We start from the raw sequence: 16,011 nt of genomic DNA, 5'->3' as shown, positions 1-16,011 counted from the left end.
CACCAAAGAAGGGAAAGGATAGAAAAAAATATTTGAAGAAATAACAGTGGAGAATGTCCAAAACTGATGAAAAGCATATATCCAAGAAACCCAACAAACCCCAAGCACAAGAAACGATAGCACAGCACATCATCATCAAATTGCTCAAACCAGTGATAGAGAAAAATCTTAAAAAGCAACAAAGGAAAACAAAGATATGTGCAGAGGAACAGAAGATGAAGAGGACAGATTTCTCCGAGAACAATGCGAGTGAGAAGACAATGGACCGACATCACTAAAGTGCTGAAAGCACTAAGCACTGCAAGTTTCTAAAGCTCTGTCCTCCACTGATGAATGCTTATCTTACTATCTGCTGGTCTTGGAGAGCAATAAAAAGAGAGTAGACAACCCACCCCCAAACAGACTGGTAAGATAAATTCAACTAACATTAAATTTCATAATCAAAATGCAAAAATACTTGTTAATAAAAAAGAACAGATTAATTCAATAAACATGTAGATTTATTTTAAATCAGTTTGGTACATGATACAGATTGGTTTTGCAGTTTTTAATGAACCGAAATAGAAATTTCTAAATACAGCAGCGTCTGCCTGTGCAACAAATATCTGTAAGGTAAAATAAGGTGTTTTGATAGAACTGCATCCACATGAACAAATCAAGAGAAAGATCTGAAAAGGTTTCTATATACCTTCTGGATAAAAAAAAAAAAAACCCAAATGGCTCAAGATACTAAAGGCGGGGGCGGGGGGCAGGGGGCAGGCCATGAGTTCTGTTGTAAGAAGTCTCATTGCAAAATCTAACTGGTTTCATATTACGGTTTTGTTGTCAGAGCAGTATTCAAAATTATAGAAGAGAAGAGGAGAAGCTTCATCAGCTACATTTTCACAAAAATTGCTGTATGTATTGACATTTATGTGTGACAAGGTATTCGCATCTAGGTAAATGATAATTATATACCACTGTAGCTAAATTTTGCCATTTTGGGAGAAATGGAGATTCCGTATGTTTTCAAATGATTCTTGGATCTTACAGCACTCACTAAAAACTAACAGCCATGGCACCATAATAAAAATTTTTGTGAGGTTCCTAGAACTGATATCATAATATTACTAATGAAAACACAAAAATGTGAGGTAAACCTACCTTTTCCCAAAAACCTTTGAAGCCAGAGATTTTAAACAATTAAGGCACTTGAAAACATTAAGTGTATGTACAAATGTGCAAGTAAAACAAACTTTAGCTGTACCAGCAGTAACAAAGAAACAGTAAATCTTCATTTTAAGAACCTTGAATATAATCATATCTAAATGCAAGGAATTTTGGCTTATGAAATGGACCAAAGCAACTTGTCAGTTCCTACTACAAAATATTGAAAACCAAGTGCTAAACTCAGCCTCTATAGGCTAAAGAAACTAAAAAAACTTTAATGACCTAGAAAAGCAAAAGGTTTTTTAAAAACTAATGAAAACCTCTGAACTAATCCAATATGTCAAAGGCAGGGGAGAAGTATCCCTCTAAAACTAAAAAAACTAGTGCTTCCTAAGAAAACTAAAAAAAAAATTAAAGTCTGCATGCTTATTATACCACGGGAATTGAAACTAAGAACAAAGGATGGGAGAGAGGAGAAAGAAAGAAGAGAAAGCACAATCTGTCTATCCAAGCAATCATCATTAAAAATCTACATTAATCCAATCAACCGAAAATCCTTAGATTTTCTGAAATTACACTGGTCACATTTCTGGTCTCAAAACTTAAAATGATTGTCTCATTCAAGAGTTAGTAAATGACTCTAAAACAACTGATTTCCTTCTTGCCTCATTAAAAAAGTTACTTTTCAAGGAAACCTGGTGAAAATCCTTTCAAGGTACAACAGTGTTAGGATACTTCCTGAAGTACAAAGGAAAATGTAAGTACATCAACTTTATACTTTTTAACAGCCTAAGAAAAATGTTGGGAAGTACAATATATGAAGGCTTTCAACTTTGTAGAACATCCTTTAGCTTAACTTGCTCAGGTCTGAAATAAAATAGTTAAGTTTTCAATTAAATACTAACAGTATGGTATCTACTAAAAGCAGGTTTGCTACAGCTTGTCAAGAGTTACATCATTAGACCAACCTTTACCTGCCTTAATGTGTAAAGAACAAATCACAAACATCTGAAGTTACAGTCTACCTTTCAGTCTGTCTTTTAAGGCACTGTTCTTTATTTTCTCAATGATTTAAGGTGCTTTACAAGTATGAGCGATAACCTGCTATTTGTTAACGGTTTGTATCCTATTTGTTTCTTTAAATCTGGAATGTAATTCCCTGTGTGGCATCTTATTTCTAATGTAGAAAAAATAACTGTCATCAAGCACAAAATGTTACTCTAAGGATACTAAATTTATAGATTTATTCCACTTTTGAAAGGACAGCCAAAAGTCCACCCGATTGATGCTCATTTGGCACATTCTTCTCAATTCTGGTCACTAAACTACATCCTGAGATAGGATGACAATAATGCAGCTTTCAGGCTTTAAAATGACTAAATTTAAACTGCCAAAAGAGTCATGAGGTTGTCTGTGCAGGACGATGCTTCCCCTCACTTACAGAATTACATTTGGTACGTCAAGAAGAGATAACATAATCCCACAGCAGCAGCCATTTAAAATAAAAGAAGACAGCCACAAGGATTCATGCAGAGTAATTGAAATACTCCTGTTCAGCAAAATGATTTAAGTGACTTTTCTTCGAGGACGATGCTCCCAAGTATCCTATATGCATCCTTTGAACATGTAAAGATCCTGGAATAGCGTCTTCCCTTGTGGGACATCTTGAAAGAGAATATTTTGGTTTCAGTGAGTTACACACCAGTCCTTGTTAATTTAATGGGTCTGTTACAGAGTGTGGTAGTTTCGTTCTTTCGATTTGCAGAATTTATAGAGAAAGAAGATTACAGCCTGCACACCCAAGATGAGGACAATTCCTCCAATGAAACTGGCTGCATCAAAGGTAGACTTCCGTCCAGGTTGTGAAGTTGGAGTTAAGGTGGTATTAGTTGTACCTGTTAAATAAGAAGGAAAAAATAACAAGACTTAGTAAGTCCTATGATCCTCTACCCATAATTTCAAGACCCATCTGAGCTTCTACTTTGACTTTGCCATGAGTTAAATTCTATAAAGTATTTGCTCTTGAGTCAAGTCTTTACAACTAGAATTTATCCCATTTACTCCATCCAGTGATATCAAGTGGTCAAAGCTGCCATAGAAATTCAAATATGGAAATGACAGAAAAAGATTCTCCTGGTACATAAATTATGCCCTGAGAACGTGTCAAGCACTTTAAAAATTTGCAATTTCTTCAGATAACATATTGTTAATCGTTACAGTAGATATTAATATTTGTGTTGGAAATTCATATAACTTTTGACTTTTACTAAATATACAAGGTAAGCAAAAATTCAGTTGCAATTTTTCAAAGTACAAAAATTATCTTAAGTATCTGCAATTTATAATTTCAACAAACAGAAGGTATCGTAAATCTTACTCTAAAATTTTGTATTATGAGCATTACCAAACCATATGGAATAAAAGCACGAAAGTGTGAGTTCCCTCTTCAGGGAATAAAATGTTTTAAGAGGAAACAGAACATAAGTTTCTTTTTAGGGAGTAGAAGGCTTCAAGTCGAGCACCAGCCATTTTAATAAAAAGCAATTTCATATTTAAAATAAATTTTTTGTTGTTGTTAAATAGAGTTTCAAATAAACACTGGTTCTGGTGGCTGTTTAATAAGCTGGACAGCTTTAAATTTTTTTTTTTAAAGATTATTTATTTATTTATTTGTCGGAGAGAGACAGCAATCCAGAGAGAGAGCACAAGCAGGGGGAGCGGCAGGTGGGCAGAGGCAGAAGCAGGTTCCCCGCTGAGCAAGGAGCCCGATGTGGGGCTCGATCCCAGGACCTAAGCCAAAGGCAGATGCTTAACCGACTGAGCCACCCAGGCACCCCAAGCTTTAAAATTAATTACAACCGTTCTGTAATTCTTCTTGCGAAAACAAAATGGTTTTCCTGAATCTAAGAAAGGTAGCCCAAGAATAAGCCAAAAGAATTTAAAAAACAAAACAAAACAAAACACCAGTATTTTAAATAGGGATAGAGAGAAGGATTCGTAACCTGTGTATCTGCAATGTCCTATGGCATCACCTAAATATTTAGTTTATAACACATCAACTCATTCATTAGTAGACAATTACTTTTCACATGCACTTTTAAGAGTTACAAAGGAATGTACAGAAATAGTGAGAAATAGGGCTGAGGTGCACATCTGCAGTGATCTTGGCTTTTTAGACCTTTCTCAGCAAAAAGGATGGCTCTACTCTCTTCACCTCAATCGCCACGATCTAACACAGCACACAACTAATCCCTAACAGTCATCAGTATTTATCAGTTGTAAGAAATGAGATCTCACCTACAAGTTGTAGTAAAAGGGTTTTAGAGAAACACTCTCCCTTAACTCTCCTGTGTCTCGCCAAATGTGGCTACACATTAAAAAATGAGGACTCGCAGCCAACCTACCACGACTGCATTCAAAGCCTACTATCTTGGTCCTCCAAATGTCTGGTTCACAACCATTCATGACAGCAAATGGAAAATGGGGGCAAAAACAGCATGAGGCAAGGCTGCACCCCCACCCTACCCCGCGGTTCGTGTACAATGCCCTCGTTACCTGACGTAGTAGTCGTGGGGGCGGCTGTAGTAGAGGCAGGCAGGGTGGTGGCGTGGGCTGCAATACAAACAAAACTTACTGAACATGGCCATTTCCAAACCTCCCAGGACCTAGTCATTTGTCTTTTTAAAATAATGCTGCCAACTGCAACATGCTTTCCATTTTTTAAAGAATGAAGGCCAAATTTCAGGTGGTGGTTCACTAACACATCTACATAGCCAGACTACTAGCCTTTAAATTACACTTTTGAAAACACAAAGCAATCATAAAATTCTATCTATGTTAACATCTATGTATATATCTAAGTAGGAAATCTCTGTATACATCTGGATAAAGTTTGCAAAAAGACACACAGGAGGGCAAGAATCAGTGTTTAGGTGAGGGAACTATAGGGTTTTTTATATGCTTCTATGACAAAAACTATTAACTTAAAAAGTCGTGGTAAGAAACAAGTGTGGCTCAGGATTTCTCAAGTAGGTATCAAGGCTGGCTTATGTTCTTCACTTCAAAGGGCTGGCGGACCTTCTTAAAGGGGCAGACAGGAAATATTTTAGGCTCTGTGCAGTGCATAGTGCAAAAGCAGCCAAGGACAATGTGCAAATGAACAGGCATCGTTCTGTTCCAATAAAATTTTATTTTAAGAACAGGTCCCCTGGGGCCACAGATCCCCCAATTTAAATTATCTGATGATGCCTGTAAAGAAAATGAACTCCTGTGAGAAGAATTAATTTGAATGTAAACACACTTTAGGAACCAAAGCACTGTAGTAACAGACTTCTGTTAGTACTGATACTACTAACAGATTCTAGTCAATGATATGTTAACAATACTGACGGGATTACATGTTTGTATCCTTTTCTCTCACTATGAGCACTGCCGCACACATTTTCCCTACCCTGCTCTTGGATGGACAATTAGGTCACCTCTCATTTCTCCATACTATAAACACCTGGCAGGGAAATATCTGATCTCATCTCTGATAGGGCTGATTCTTAAACAGAATTCCTAGATTAAAGGGTCTGATTATTTTCAGATTTTTAATCCCTTAAAAGTTGCTGCAAAAAAATAACACTTTATAAACTTTCCATTTTTTAAAGAATGAAGGCCAAATTTCAGGTGGTGGTTCACTAACACATCTACATAGCCAGACTACTAGCCTTTAAATTACACTTTTGAAAACACAAAGCAATCATAAAATTCTATCTATGTTAACATCTATGTATATATCTAAGTAGGAAATCTATGTATACATCTGGATAAATGGTAGCTTTATAACAAGCATATATTCTTTTCAATCTTAAAATACTTTAATTAAATTTTGTCTGACAATGGTAGGGAAACCAGTTTGCAAATCTGCCTTTTGATTCTTACTACCAACCCTATGAACACCGCACAGACTAATTCTTTTTTTTGTAAATAGGCAAAACATTTACACACTTTTACTTTTGACCGAAGTATTACTTTGACAAAATTTTCAAGATTACGCAATATTTAGGGAATATATCTCTATTGACCTACAGTATGTTCCTTTCATAAAAATAATAATAATTCAGCAGTTACAAAAGCTGCTATTGGTGATGGATAATTTTAAAAATACAGTAAATTAAGTAATCCCATCACTCAGAGTAACATGTTACTTCCTGCCGGCCATTTCTCTAGGCATTTATGTAACAAAAAAATTTAAAAAGTAGAACTTAATGGTTTGTCTTCCACTTAATATATTATGAACATTTCCCACTATATTTCTGACATAATCTAGGCATTCTATTGTAAGAGGTTATTTATCAGTATTTTTATTTATAATATTTATCAGTACTAACAGAAGACTATTATAATTAACCCCAATGAGCACCTTTCTACATAAATCAGATACTCCTTGCATCATTGCTTTAAATAATCCCTTAATTTCTCACTTGCTCTCTTTCAGCAGTAGCCATGGAAAGAGACCATATCAAGGTTTGTTTTTCAACCGCTAATTGCCACTCAACAGATGCATTTTCTATAAGCAAGCCCTGGCTTCCTTCCACTTACAGAACGAGAGAGAGAAAACAAGAGACTCCATGGTACTTCACTGGAGAACCCAGTGTGGATCAAGCATGAAAACTACATCAAGGTTCATGGAGAAGAAATTAAAAGTGAACCCACAGTGGTTTTGAAGAAACTGTTTCCCCCCTTTCCCCCTTTCGGTTCACATCCCACCTTCTGGAAATTAATTTTCTCTCAACATCTCTGCTTTCATCAATCTTTAACATCCTCCTAGTCAGTGACTTCTAATGGGTGCTATGTAGCACTGTGTACTCTCCAAAAGTTCTGAAGCATTTGCAGATTTCTACGGCACGGATATTTCCACCGTAATTCAAGCTACCAACACAGTATCGCTGGCTGGCTACCAAAACCTGCTATGAGCTAGCTCACCACTGCCCAAGTCTTTCAAAATGAGTTCTGGTCCTTGCTACAGCATCTGACCACTTTTTCCTCTGAAAAACTATACCCAAAACACACACACACAGTTTCCTGGACACACCTGTCTGCCCCTCCCTACTCAGCTTCCTCTCTGGTCCTCTTCTCAACCCTTAGACATTACCGTTCCCTGGAGTTTGGTCTCTACAAGCTGCGCCAGTGGACAGTCCTGCCTACACTGATCAGCTCACCTGCGCTCTCAGCTGAGAGTCTGCCATCACCTCCAAGTCCTATCCCTACTTCCTCAGTCTATTTGCATACATCTGCCACTCTTCCCCTATTAGTTCTCCAGAATTCCCACCACGGGTTATCTATTCTAATCTCCCTGTGTTCACTCTTGTCTCCTGTTCCAATCTGTCCTTCCAATCTGACTCTTGACCTGTGGACTGTCCAGCTCAACCATTCCTCACCGTGCACTTCCAAATGCAATTCCCTGACCTCACTATACTCTTTCACATCTCCTTCACATGTACTGACCGCCTTGCTCCACTGGAAGCTGTCCTCAGGTTTTACCAGGGTCATTTCAAGATTCAGTCAACATCTCCAGGAAGCTGTCACCATATTTGCCATATTACTCCATATACACACCTTCCTACAAATGTCTGCGCTTACTTACCCTTTCCACAGTTTCTATGATAGACAAAATGCTGTCTTCTGTTTCCAATCCCTAACATCCAGCCTACCTACTACTTGTCCTGGAGTAGTTGTTTTTTAATGATTTATTCCTCATATCACTTTGGTAAAGATTTTTAAAAGGAGAAATTATCTAATCCCGTTGAAGGGGTAGTGAAAACTTTCCAGTTGTTGGAAATGAAAAGCGTATCTTTCTGGAAAGCAATCAATATTCAGTCTTAAAATAATCCTATCCTCTGACCTAAGAATGCTGTTTGAATCAATCCTATCAAGGATAACAGCAAATATTTCCCTGTAGGACATCTGCTACATGGAGAATGAAAGACAACCTAACTATCCAACCAAGAGCAGGATAGTGAAGTGTATACAACAGTGTAAGAGAGAAAACAATCCAAATGTGCATGGGTATATTATCCAAGTACATAAGTACATCTATTGAGAGAGACACACAGAGAAGACTGGGAGAACCTTATCACTGAAGACATTCTGGGGTACCTCTGGATGATGGGAATTATAGGGAAGTTTAATTTCCTGTAGGCTTCTGTATTTCCCAAGATCTTCAAAAAATCCACAAAAAGCAGTTTGTGGACTCAATGTCCAAAGACATGGCCAGTCCTCCCCTATTCAGTAACTGTGAACTGCTGGAGTTCTGTGCCGGTGGCACGAACAGTTCACACTGATGTGATCACTGTGGTCCAAGACCAAATACATCTACTAAGTTTTTAAATTATCGTAACAACTTTTAGGTATTTAATTACTAAAAAGTCCATCAAGAGACCTTACAAATCGTGAAAAGGGGGAAAGAGTCAATTATCTTGTATTACCTGTAGAATTCGTTGGCATCAGAGTGGGCTCAGGTGCTATTTAAAACAAACAAACATTAAGTCAAAGCAATCTAAAAGATCACAATCTATTACGCTATTTTTCAAATTGCAGTCATTTGAATACCCCTTTTCCAACGTTTACATTTAAGTAACCACCTTGTGGAGGAGACGGACAGTTGCTCTAACCAATATTGCTCTCCCCTTCTTCAGAAATAGAAGCACCGATCTATAGTTGAATTTCCCTCCCCCGGGGAAAGACAAACATTTCTTAGCCTCCCCTGTAGGTAGGTAGCCCAGTATAACTTCTAGAAAGCATCTGTAGGTAGATACGGGCCTCTTTCCTCTTCCTGTTGGCAAGAAAACCAATTTGATGGCTGGAACATGAGCAGTCACCTCGGAGAGTAAGGTCAAAGATATTTTTGAGCAATGACAGTAAACAGCCTGGGTCCCTACTGGATGTAGAGTGCTACATAGTCCAAACTAATTCTGATACATCATCAAATTAAGTAGAATTACTTACTCAATTTTTCTCTAAAGTAGTATCTTTTAAAAGGTTTTACTTAATCTTATTTCTAAGCAATTATTTTCATGAAACCACAGGTTTGATATAATTATTCTTTTCTGACACACACATTAAAATAGATACTAAAAATCTTTGTTCTTTTACCACCTAAACCAAATTATATGAACTCTGTTACAAAGAGGATAACTGACCTCACACTAATGAAATTCTGTTATGAAGTTCAAGTTTGGACTAATTTACTAAAAGTAAATTGTTACAGGTAGTCTTTCAAGGTTACTGACACACTCCAGAAAACTCTTTTGCTCTATTTATTATTTATGCATCAAATTAGAAGTTTGACTTCCCTGTCCATTTGTAATCTTGTTAGAAAAACCAGTTGTTTCATCTAGGAATTTTAACTATTTCCTGAGCAAAGAGTTAAGGTTAAAGAGTAACCAATTTCTTCAAATTAAAGTACAAAAATGAGAAAACAGATGAATACAGAAAAGATTCAACCAAAACACAAACTATGCTAGAGATTGTGACAATCACCAGCACCATAATCAGGAAAAGGGCCAGAACAAGATTGTCCAGTCCAGTAAAATGCAAATAAAGAAAGGATCTGAACTACAGTGAGTTTCCAGAAAAGTTAAAAAAAAGTAGAGGAGGCATCTATACCTAGAGCATTCCGCAGTATACCCAAATCACTAAACTAAGCTTCAAAACACTGTATGATCATACTGATCAGTATGAATATGCTATTTCTACCCAAATTTCTAACAAGATGAGAATTATGGAAATGGCAAACCAATTATTGAAAGAAGATTTCCTGAGGCAAAGATCTTCCTCACCTCTTGGCCACTTTCCCCAGCAGCCAATGTGAATACTTACCAGAACAGAACTGTGTGCCATTCACCACCTGGCAATCACTAACTGTTGTATTATGTGAACAGTAGCTTTTCCCTGTTATGGGGGGGAAAAGACACAGAGCACCAATCATTTGTTTATATTATCTTTTGACTTTGTTACTAAGCTCCAGAATTGCTTCCAAAAATCAAACTCAGGCATAAACACTTTAGAAGTCCACAGACCAAGAAAATACTCTGTTATTCTCTTTCCCTCATTGATTAAGAAATATTACATAGGATCCCTGCAAATATTCTTCTAAACTCCACATGAATACATTGAACAGATAAATCAGGAACACTTAGGTCAGAGAATTGTGGCATGACTACTATACAGCAAAGGCTGCTAGAATCCACAAGACGGCTGGATCATAGGGAGCAGTCAGGATCTAACACAGGCTTAGTAACCACAGGAGGTACCCCAATAGCAGCGGTAGGACCTCTGCTCCAGATCTCTGCTTTCTAGACTTTCTAAAACTGCTTTCCTGATGGTCAAACTTGTAGCAAGAGTAGAGGAGACCCTTCCCCAACATATCCTACAGTAGGGCATTCAAGCCCCAAAACATACCAACTCTGCCATACACAAGGGGGGGGGGGGAGGGTACACTCTTAAATTCCATTTTATGACATAAAAAAAAGGTGACTCTTACACAATAAAAATTTTAATCCCAAATTAAGCTAATACCTTAATTTTAAAAGAAGTTTTTAAACTTTGTTATGAAGTGATATAATGCCCAGAACTCTTAGATTTTTTTGACGAATAAAGAAGCTTAATATATAGCTTCGGCTTTTTACATATGTGTGTGTGGGTGTGTGTCTATATATACATACACACACATACACACACACACCAGATAAATTGTTTTACTAATAAGAAAGAAAAGTAACTACCTTACATTAAGAAAACAGAATATGCTGTAGTCCCACGGTTCTAACAAAAACCTTACTACCATTTCAAAGTATCTCCAACTAGCTCTTTATCACCTCAAATTAAAGGTTAATTTTAAAATTGAACAAAAACACCAACTCTCTTTCCATCTCATTCTTCTCCCATATCTAAGTATCCAACTAAGTTTTATAAGGTCTCTGTATTTCATCTAGCAGGACACATGCAGAAGATGAATGCCTCCTCTTTCCGGGAAACTGTTTTTAGGGGAAAATTTCACAACTTTCTTTCACAGCTGATTTCAGTGTACTTGTCCATTTAATCTTCCAAAGCTTTAAAATCTCTCTTCCTTTAAAACCTACTGAACCTTAATTATCAAGTCTAAGAAATTAAAGGGCTGGGGACAGAATGGGAGACCAGAGATTTTAGGGGAAACGTTAAGCAATAGGAACTTTAAAGGAAAAGTACTTGTTTTTCAAAATAAATAGTACATAATATACCTAATTTTCTTCATAATTTTTAAGTGTTTAGGAATACCCTGTAGAATATCTTAAAATGTTATAACAAAACAGTTTCCATTCTCAAAATTAAAGCAATCCCAAAGGTTCTTACCTTTACACTCTATCCAAAAGCAAGTAGGAGTATCAAGGCTAACATTCAAACAGGAAACACAGCTGTTGCGGTTTTCACAGATTTCTGGTGGGGAGGGGCATATAAAACCAATCAATTGATACCTCACTTTGAGTTTGTACAACTTACCTTTTTTAAACAAAAGTGAGCATTACGTACAGTACCAGACTTACTGATTCAGAAAAATGGTAAAATGTTGTAGTCCATCAACAGATGAATGGATTAAAAAATGTGTTCTACATTTTGCAATAGAATAGTATTCAACCATAAGAAAAGGAAATCCTGCCATACACTACAACATGGATGAGCCTTAAGGACATTACGCTAAGTCAGACATTCAAAGAAGGACAAATACTGCATGATTCCACCTATATTAAGTATCTAAAATTGTCAAACTCAGAAGCAGAAAGTAGAATGATGGCTGCTAGAGGGAGGGGAAATGGAGATTTGCTCCTCAAGCAGGGTATAGTTTCAAGTAGGATGAAAAGTTCTGGAGATCTTCCATATAACACTGTGTTTTCAGTTAATAATGTACAGTACACTTAAAAATTTGTTAGGATGGTAGATCTCATGTTATGTGTTTTTAACCGCAAACACAAAAACACTTCATAAATTGGCTTAATAAGAAATTCCAATCATTATAAATGACTGCTGAAGCTGAAACAAACTCAAGAGAAAGGGAAAAAAAAAACCCCCCACAAACTATTGGGAATGCTCAGTACCTATCTATCTGGGCAACTATTTCAGACACTCAGGGTTTCTTGAGCCATTTTAAATCATCCTTAAAAAATAAAAATATTGGAAAAAAGGCTGTGTTGTAAGGCCAACACTACACACAGGGAAATCACTGCCCCAAAACATCAGCTAAGACACTGAAATTTTTAATAGTAATAAAGATTTGTTACAGGTTGAACCCAAATTCGGATGATGCCCATTCTTAAAACCCCAGAGATTTGTAATTCATTAATGATCCACTCTTTCCAGGGTCCTCCGTGACTGCGACTGGAGAATAAGAGACAATAAGATCTGGAAGTGGCTACATTCATGTACATACAATTTAACAAATTAGCAGGGTCTTTGTCAATAATTTAGGCCAAATGGCTACAAAAGTCTAGACTAGGGCTCTATCCACCTTCCTGGAAGCTAGATGCCTCCAAAAAACATTCACATTTGCTTTCCTTATGCCAAAAAAACAACAAAAAAACCCGTTCTGCGCAGAGGCCATGCATTCCAATATTTTATCACCAGAATTTATCAGGGACTGGGACATATATAATACCCTTGAGTAAGGGGTTCACAAAGTAGAAATAAGTTCTGCAGAGGTTTGTGTACTGATATAAAATGCTAGTTGTCTAAAATCTTTTGTGCCTGATGACTAATGTCTGAAAAGCAGAGCCAGTGTTATTTACAATGAACTAAACTTGCTACCTTTCATTTTAGGCTGCAGCTTATCCAACTGCTACTTACAGAAAACAAATCATCTCCTTTGTATGACTTTCAATTACAAAAAAGCAATTAACTTGGGTATCTCCAAGCTTCACTTTGGAAAAAACAAACACTCCAAAACTACAATCTGGGAAGAAACTGCCAAATAAGCAGAAGACAAAACATATTGTGCTCTATCATCTTAAAAACAGTGCAGTTAGAATGTCCAGTACTGTACTGCAATGTACTTTCCTCATTTAACAATTTTTGAATTTCACTATTACATCTTTCTGAATATTAATTATATATTTTATTAAACTTCTATAAAACACAAAAACCAAAGGAAAACACTCAAAACAGTATGATCAGCCGGGTGGGGGGCAAGGTAAAAATTCTGACACTTCAGCAATTCCTCAGTCAAGATGCCAGTTACTCCTTACTCGATATTAACTATTGGTAATAACCAATCACACTAGATTTCAGATTTTAAATATCTAGGGTTCTTTTTCACCTCAAATTTATCTTCCCCTCTCTCTTGTGCTGTCACGGCATTGCCAATTTCTGCTTTAAGATTCAATGTACGACTCAACCAGTACCCAGAACGACTGCAGAGCTTAATAAAGGGTGTGTTCCTGATCGGGTTTTAAAAAATCGACAGACCTGGGTTCCAATCCCAGCTTCACAATCAACTAAACCTACGTTCCCGGCAGAGTTACTTTATCTCCATCTTCCTCCTAGATTTCACCACCTATCTTCCAGTTTAGTCTAAAATACCAAAAAGAATATATGAAGCATCGGGTACACGAATGGGGTACTTTTCTTCCTTTGCACAAAGTAAGTTTAAAGTTTTAATTAATCAAATGCCCAAACCTCAAATATACCCCACATCTATCCGCAAAATCAAAATAGATCGCAGGCAACTTATTTTCTCAGACCCAAGTCTGAGACACTGGCGAGCATTAACGTCTTCAGTTTCTTTCCCTCTTTTGCCAAGTCCCGGAGAAGCCCTCTTTCGGAGACAGGACCTGGGTGGGCAAATGACTAACCCCAAAAAGAGGGAGTTCGACCTGATCGCCAACTTTGGAGGCGAGTCGCCTCGCCCACGATCAGCCCCACTGCCGCCACCGCGGGAGGAAGCCACGTCCCCTCTTCCCCAACTGAAGTGAGACTGGGGATTACGAGGCACTTTTTAAAAGCACCTCGGCGTGGGACACTTCGGGGTGGCCAAGAGCCCAACGGCCCCCGAGGCTCGGCCGCCCCTGCTCCCCGGGTCGCTCCCCCACCCCCGTCACTCCGATCCCGGCCCCGGCTAGACTCGGACGGGCCGCCATGTTGCTGGAGCACTGCCCGTCCCGGCCCCGGCCCCGCGCGCACCGCGGGCAGGGCGGGCGGCTCGGCCCGGCGGGCGGGCGAGTACAGGAAGCCCGTTGGGCCGGCGCCCACCTTGTGCTGGAATGGTGACCGGCGCAAGAGTCGTCACCGTCGTCGGAACTGTCTTGGTGGTGGTCGATGAAGTCGTGATCACAGTCACGTTCGGGGCCGGGGAAGAGCTCTGAGCCGCGGTCAGCACACAGAGCGCGGCCAGGCAGGCGGCGGCCCAAGGCAGCTGGCGAGAGAGCCCCAACATCACGTCCTCCGCGCTGGCGTCCGGGCGAAAGCTGCAGCGCACTCCGCTCCGGCCGTCTCTCTGTCTCCTGCGGCACCGCCTCGGACAGTCTGGCCCCCCACGAGAGCGCGCCGGGGTCACGTGAGGGGCCCCCCTCCCCGGCCACGGCGTGCGGGGCGGGCCGCGGACGATACCAACTGCACTCCTACGGGAGGGGGAACAGGGACATCGAGAGGAAATCGAGGGAGGCTGTCCCTCATAGCGACCGAAATGTAGCGAAGAAGCTCGCCAGGCGCAGTGACCTCTTTCCTTTTCCCTCAGATTACCACCCAAGATGCAGCTGGGCTGTTCTAGTTCCTGCGATAGGGAAAGTTCCCACCCTGGCTTGGATGGAACAACCTACATGAGGTGGCGCTCGGCGTACAGCGGAGGGAGGCCATAAATCCGCGGCCCCACGTGATTTTCCGGGTTTCGCCTGCCGGACCGAGTCCGATGGCTGATGGTTGCGGTGGGGTGCGTTTGGAACCAGCCCGTGAATTAAGTTTGTGGTGTGCTCCCGCATTCCGAAGGTGCTTGCAGAGATCGTTAGTAGGACCCGCGCTTCTCTCCCTTGAATTTTTGTGGAAGTGACCCTGTGTTGGGTTCCCGCAGGGAAATGAAGAAGCCACGTGGTTGAGTTTCTGCTCCGCCGCCCACCTAGTGTGAGCGGCCAAAACACCCACAGCGGTCTCCAGCCTTCCAGCCAGAGCTGTACGCCGTCTACCTCTATCCCACTTTCCCAACCTGTCTTTTCCGAATTTCTTGCCATTTCAATCAGCGGTAGCAGCAGTCAACGCCACCACTACAGAGAATCAGAGACGAGCTGGGTTGGAAATGCATCTGGTCCGCTCCCACCCCCACTTTACAGGTGAGGAAACCGAGACTCAGGAAAAGTGACTTGACCGAAACACGATGCTTGACATCAGGACTGAATTTTGAAATGCCCGTTAATGTTCTGTCACTGCTTAGGCTTTTAGGGAAGGTGAGCGCCATCTGATGTCCAGTCTCACAGTACTCATCGTGCTTATTTTAACGAGTAAAAATTGGATTAAAAAGCTGTTTTTAATGCCGGTTTTTTTCAGTTATTTGTATTTATCGCGTAAGTTTAATTATGCACATTTACCCTAATAAAATAAAACACGAGCATTAATTGCTTTTATGCTTTGCTATGAAAACACCAAAAAAGTTGACTCTATAAACGTCTTAACCTTTTTTTGTCTCAATTTGAAGGCTTTAAAACTTTCTAGAATCTAATCAGTCGGGCTCTTTTGTACCCTCATGACTATGAGCATTTGTTCTATTGATTACACCAGCTGGCGATTCGCTTGATGTAAACAAGAGACACGATGTTTGATCCAGCCTATGGCCAGAAGAATTTAAAGTACAGCCAAGTATTT

General features: G+C 39.4%; 1 protein-coding gene across 2 annotated transcripts; it reads right to left on the bottom strand.

Annotated features, from left to right (window-relative positions):
* Positions 1 to 482: 482 nt before the first annotated feature.
* CD164 (CD164 molecule) lies at positions 483 to 14,720 on the bottom strand. 2 transcript variants are annotated; one of them, XM_036075317.2, is made up of 6 exons: positions 14,413 to 14,718; positions 11,527 to 11,610; positions 10,015 to 10,086; positions 8,622 to 8,657; positions 4,705 to 4,761; positions 483 to 3,044 (listed from the first exon to the last, which is right to left on the bottom strand). In XM_036075317.2, exons 1-6 carry the CDS (start codon positions 14,594 to 14,596, stop codon positions 2,878 to 2,880), a joined length of 600 nt encoding a protein of 199 aa, XP_035931210.1. In that variant the 5' UTR covers positions 14,597 to 14,718; the 3' UTR covers positions 483 to 2,877. The 2 variants fall into 2 exon arrangements, with proteins under 2 accessions (XP_035931210.1, XP_035931211.1); XM_036075318.2 differs by lacking the exon at positions 10,015 to 10,086 and having other exon boundaries at positions 14,413 to 14,720.
* Between the last annotated feature and the right edge of the window lie 1,291 nt (positions 14,721 to 16,011).

Source organism: Halichoerus grypus, chromosome 9 (genome assembly GCF_964656455.1).
Source record: "Halichoerus grypus chromosome 9, mHalGry1.hap1.1, whole genome shotgun sequence".
NCBI classification, from domain to species: Eukaryota; Metazoa; Chordata; class Mammalia; order Carnivora; family Phocidae; genus Halichoerus; species Halichoerus grypus.
The sequence above is the reverse complement of the archived record's forward strand: the minus strand, read 5'-3'. Positions and strand labels throughout refer to the sequence as shown.

What these genes read in the sequence shown, in the direction of transcription:
- CD164 (XM_036075317.2), bottom strand. Translation starts at nt 14,596, where the DNA reads ATGTTGGGGCTCTCTCGCCAGCTGCCTTGGGCCGCCGCCTGCCTGGCC. An exon ending in GGTCACCATTCCAGCACAAG is followed by an intron (nt 11,611 to 14,412) that starts GTGGGCGCCGGC and finishes CCTCCCCACCAG; the next exon opens with AAATCTGTGAAAACCGCAAC. An exon ending in TGGCACACAGTTCTGTTCTG is followed by an intron (nt 8,658 to 10,014) that starts GTAAGTATTCAC and finishes TGTTTTAAATAG; the next exon opens with CACCTGAGCCCACTCTGATG.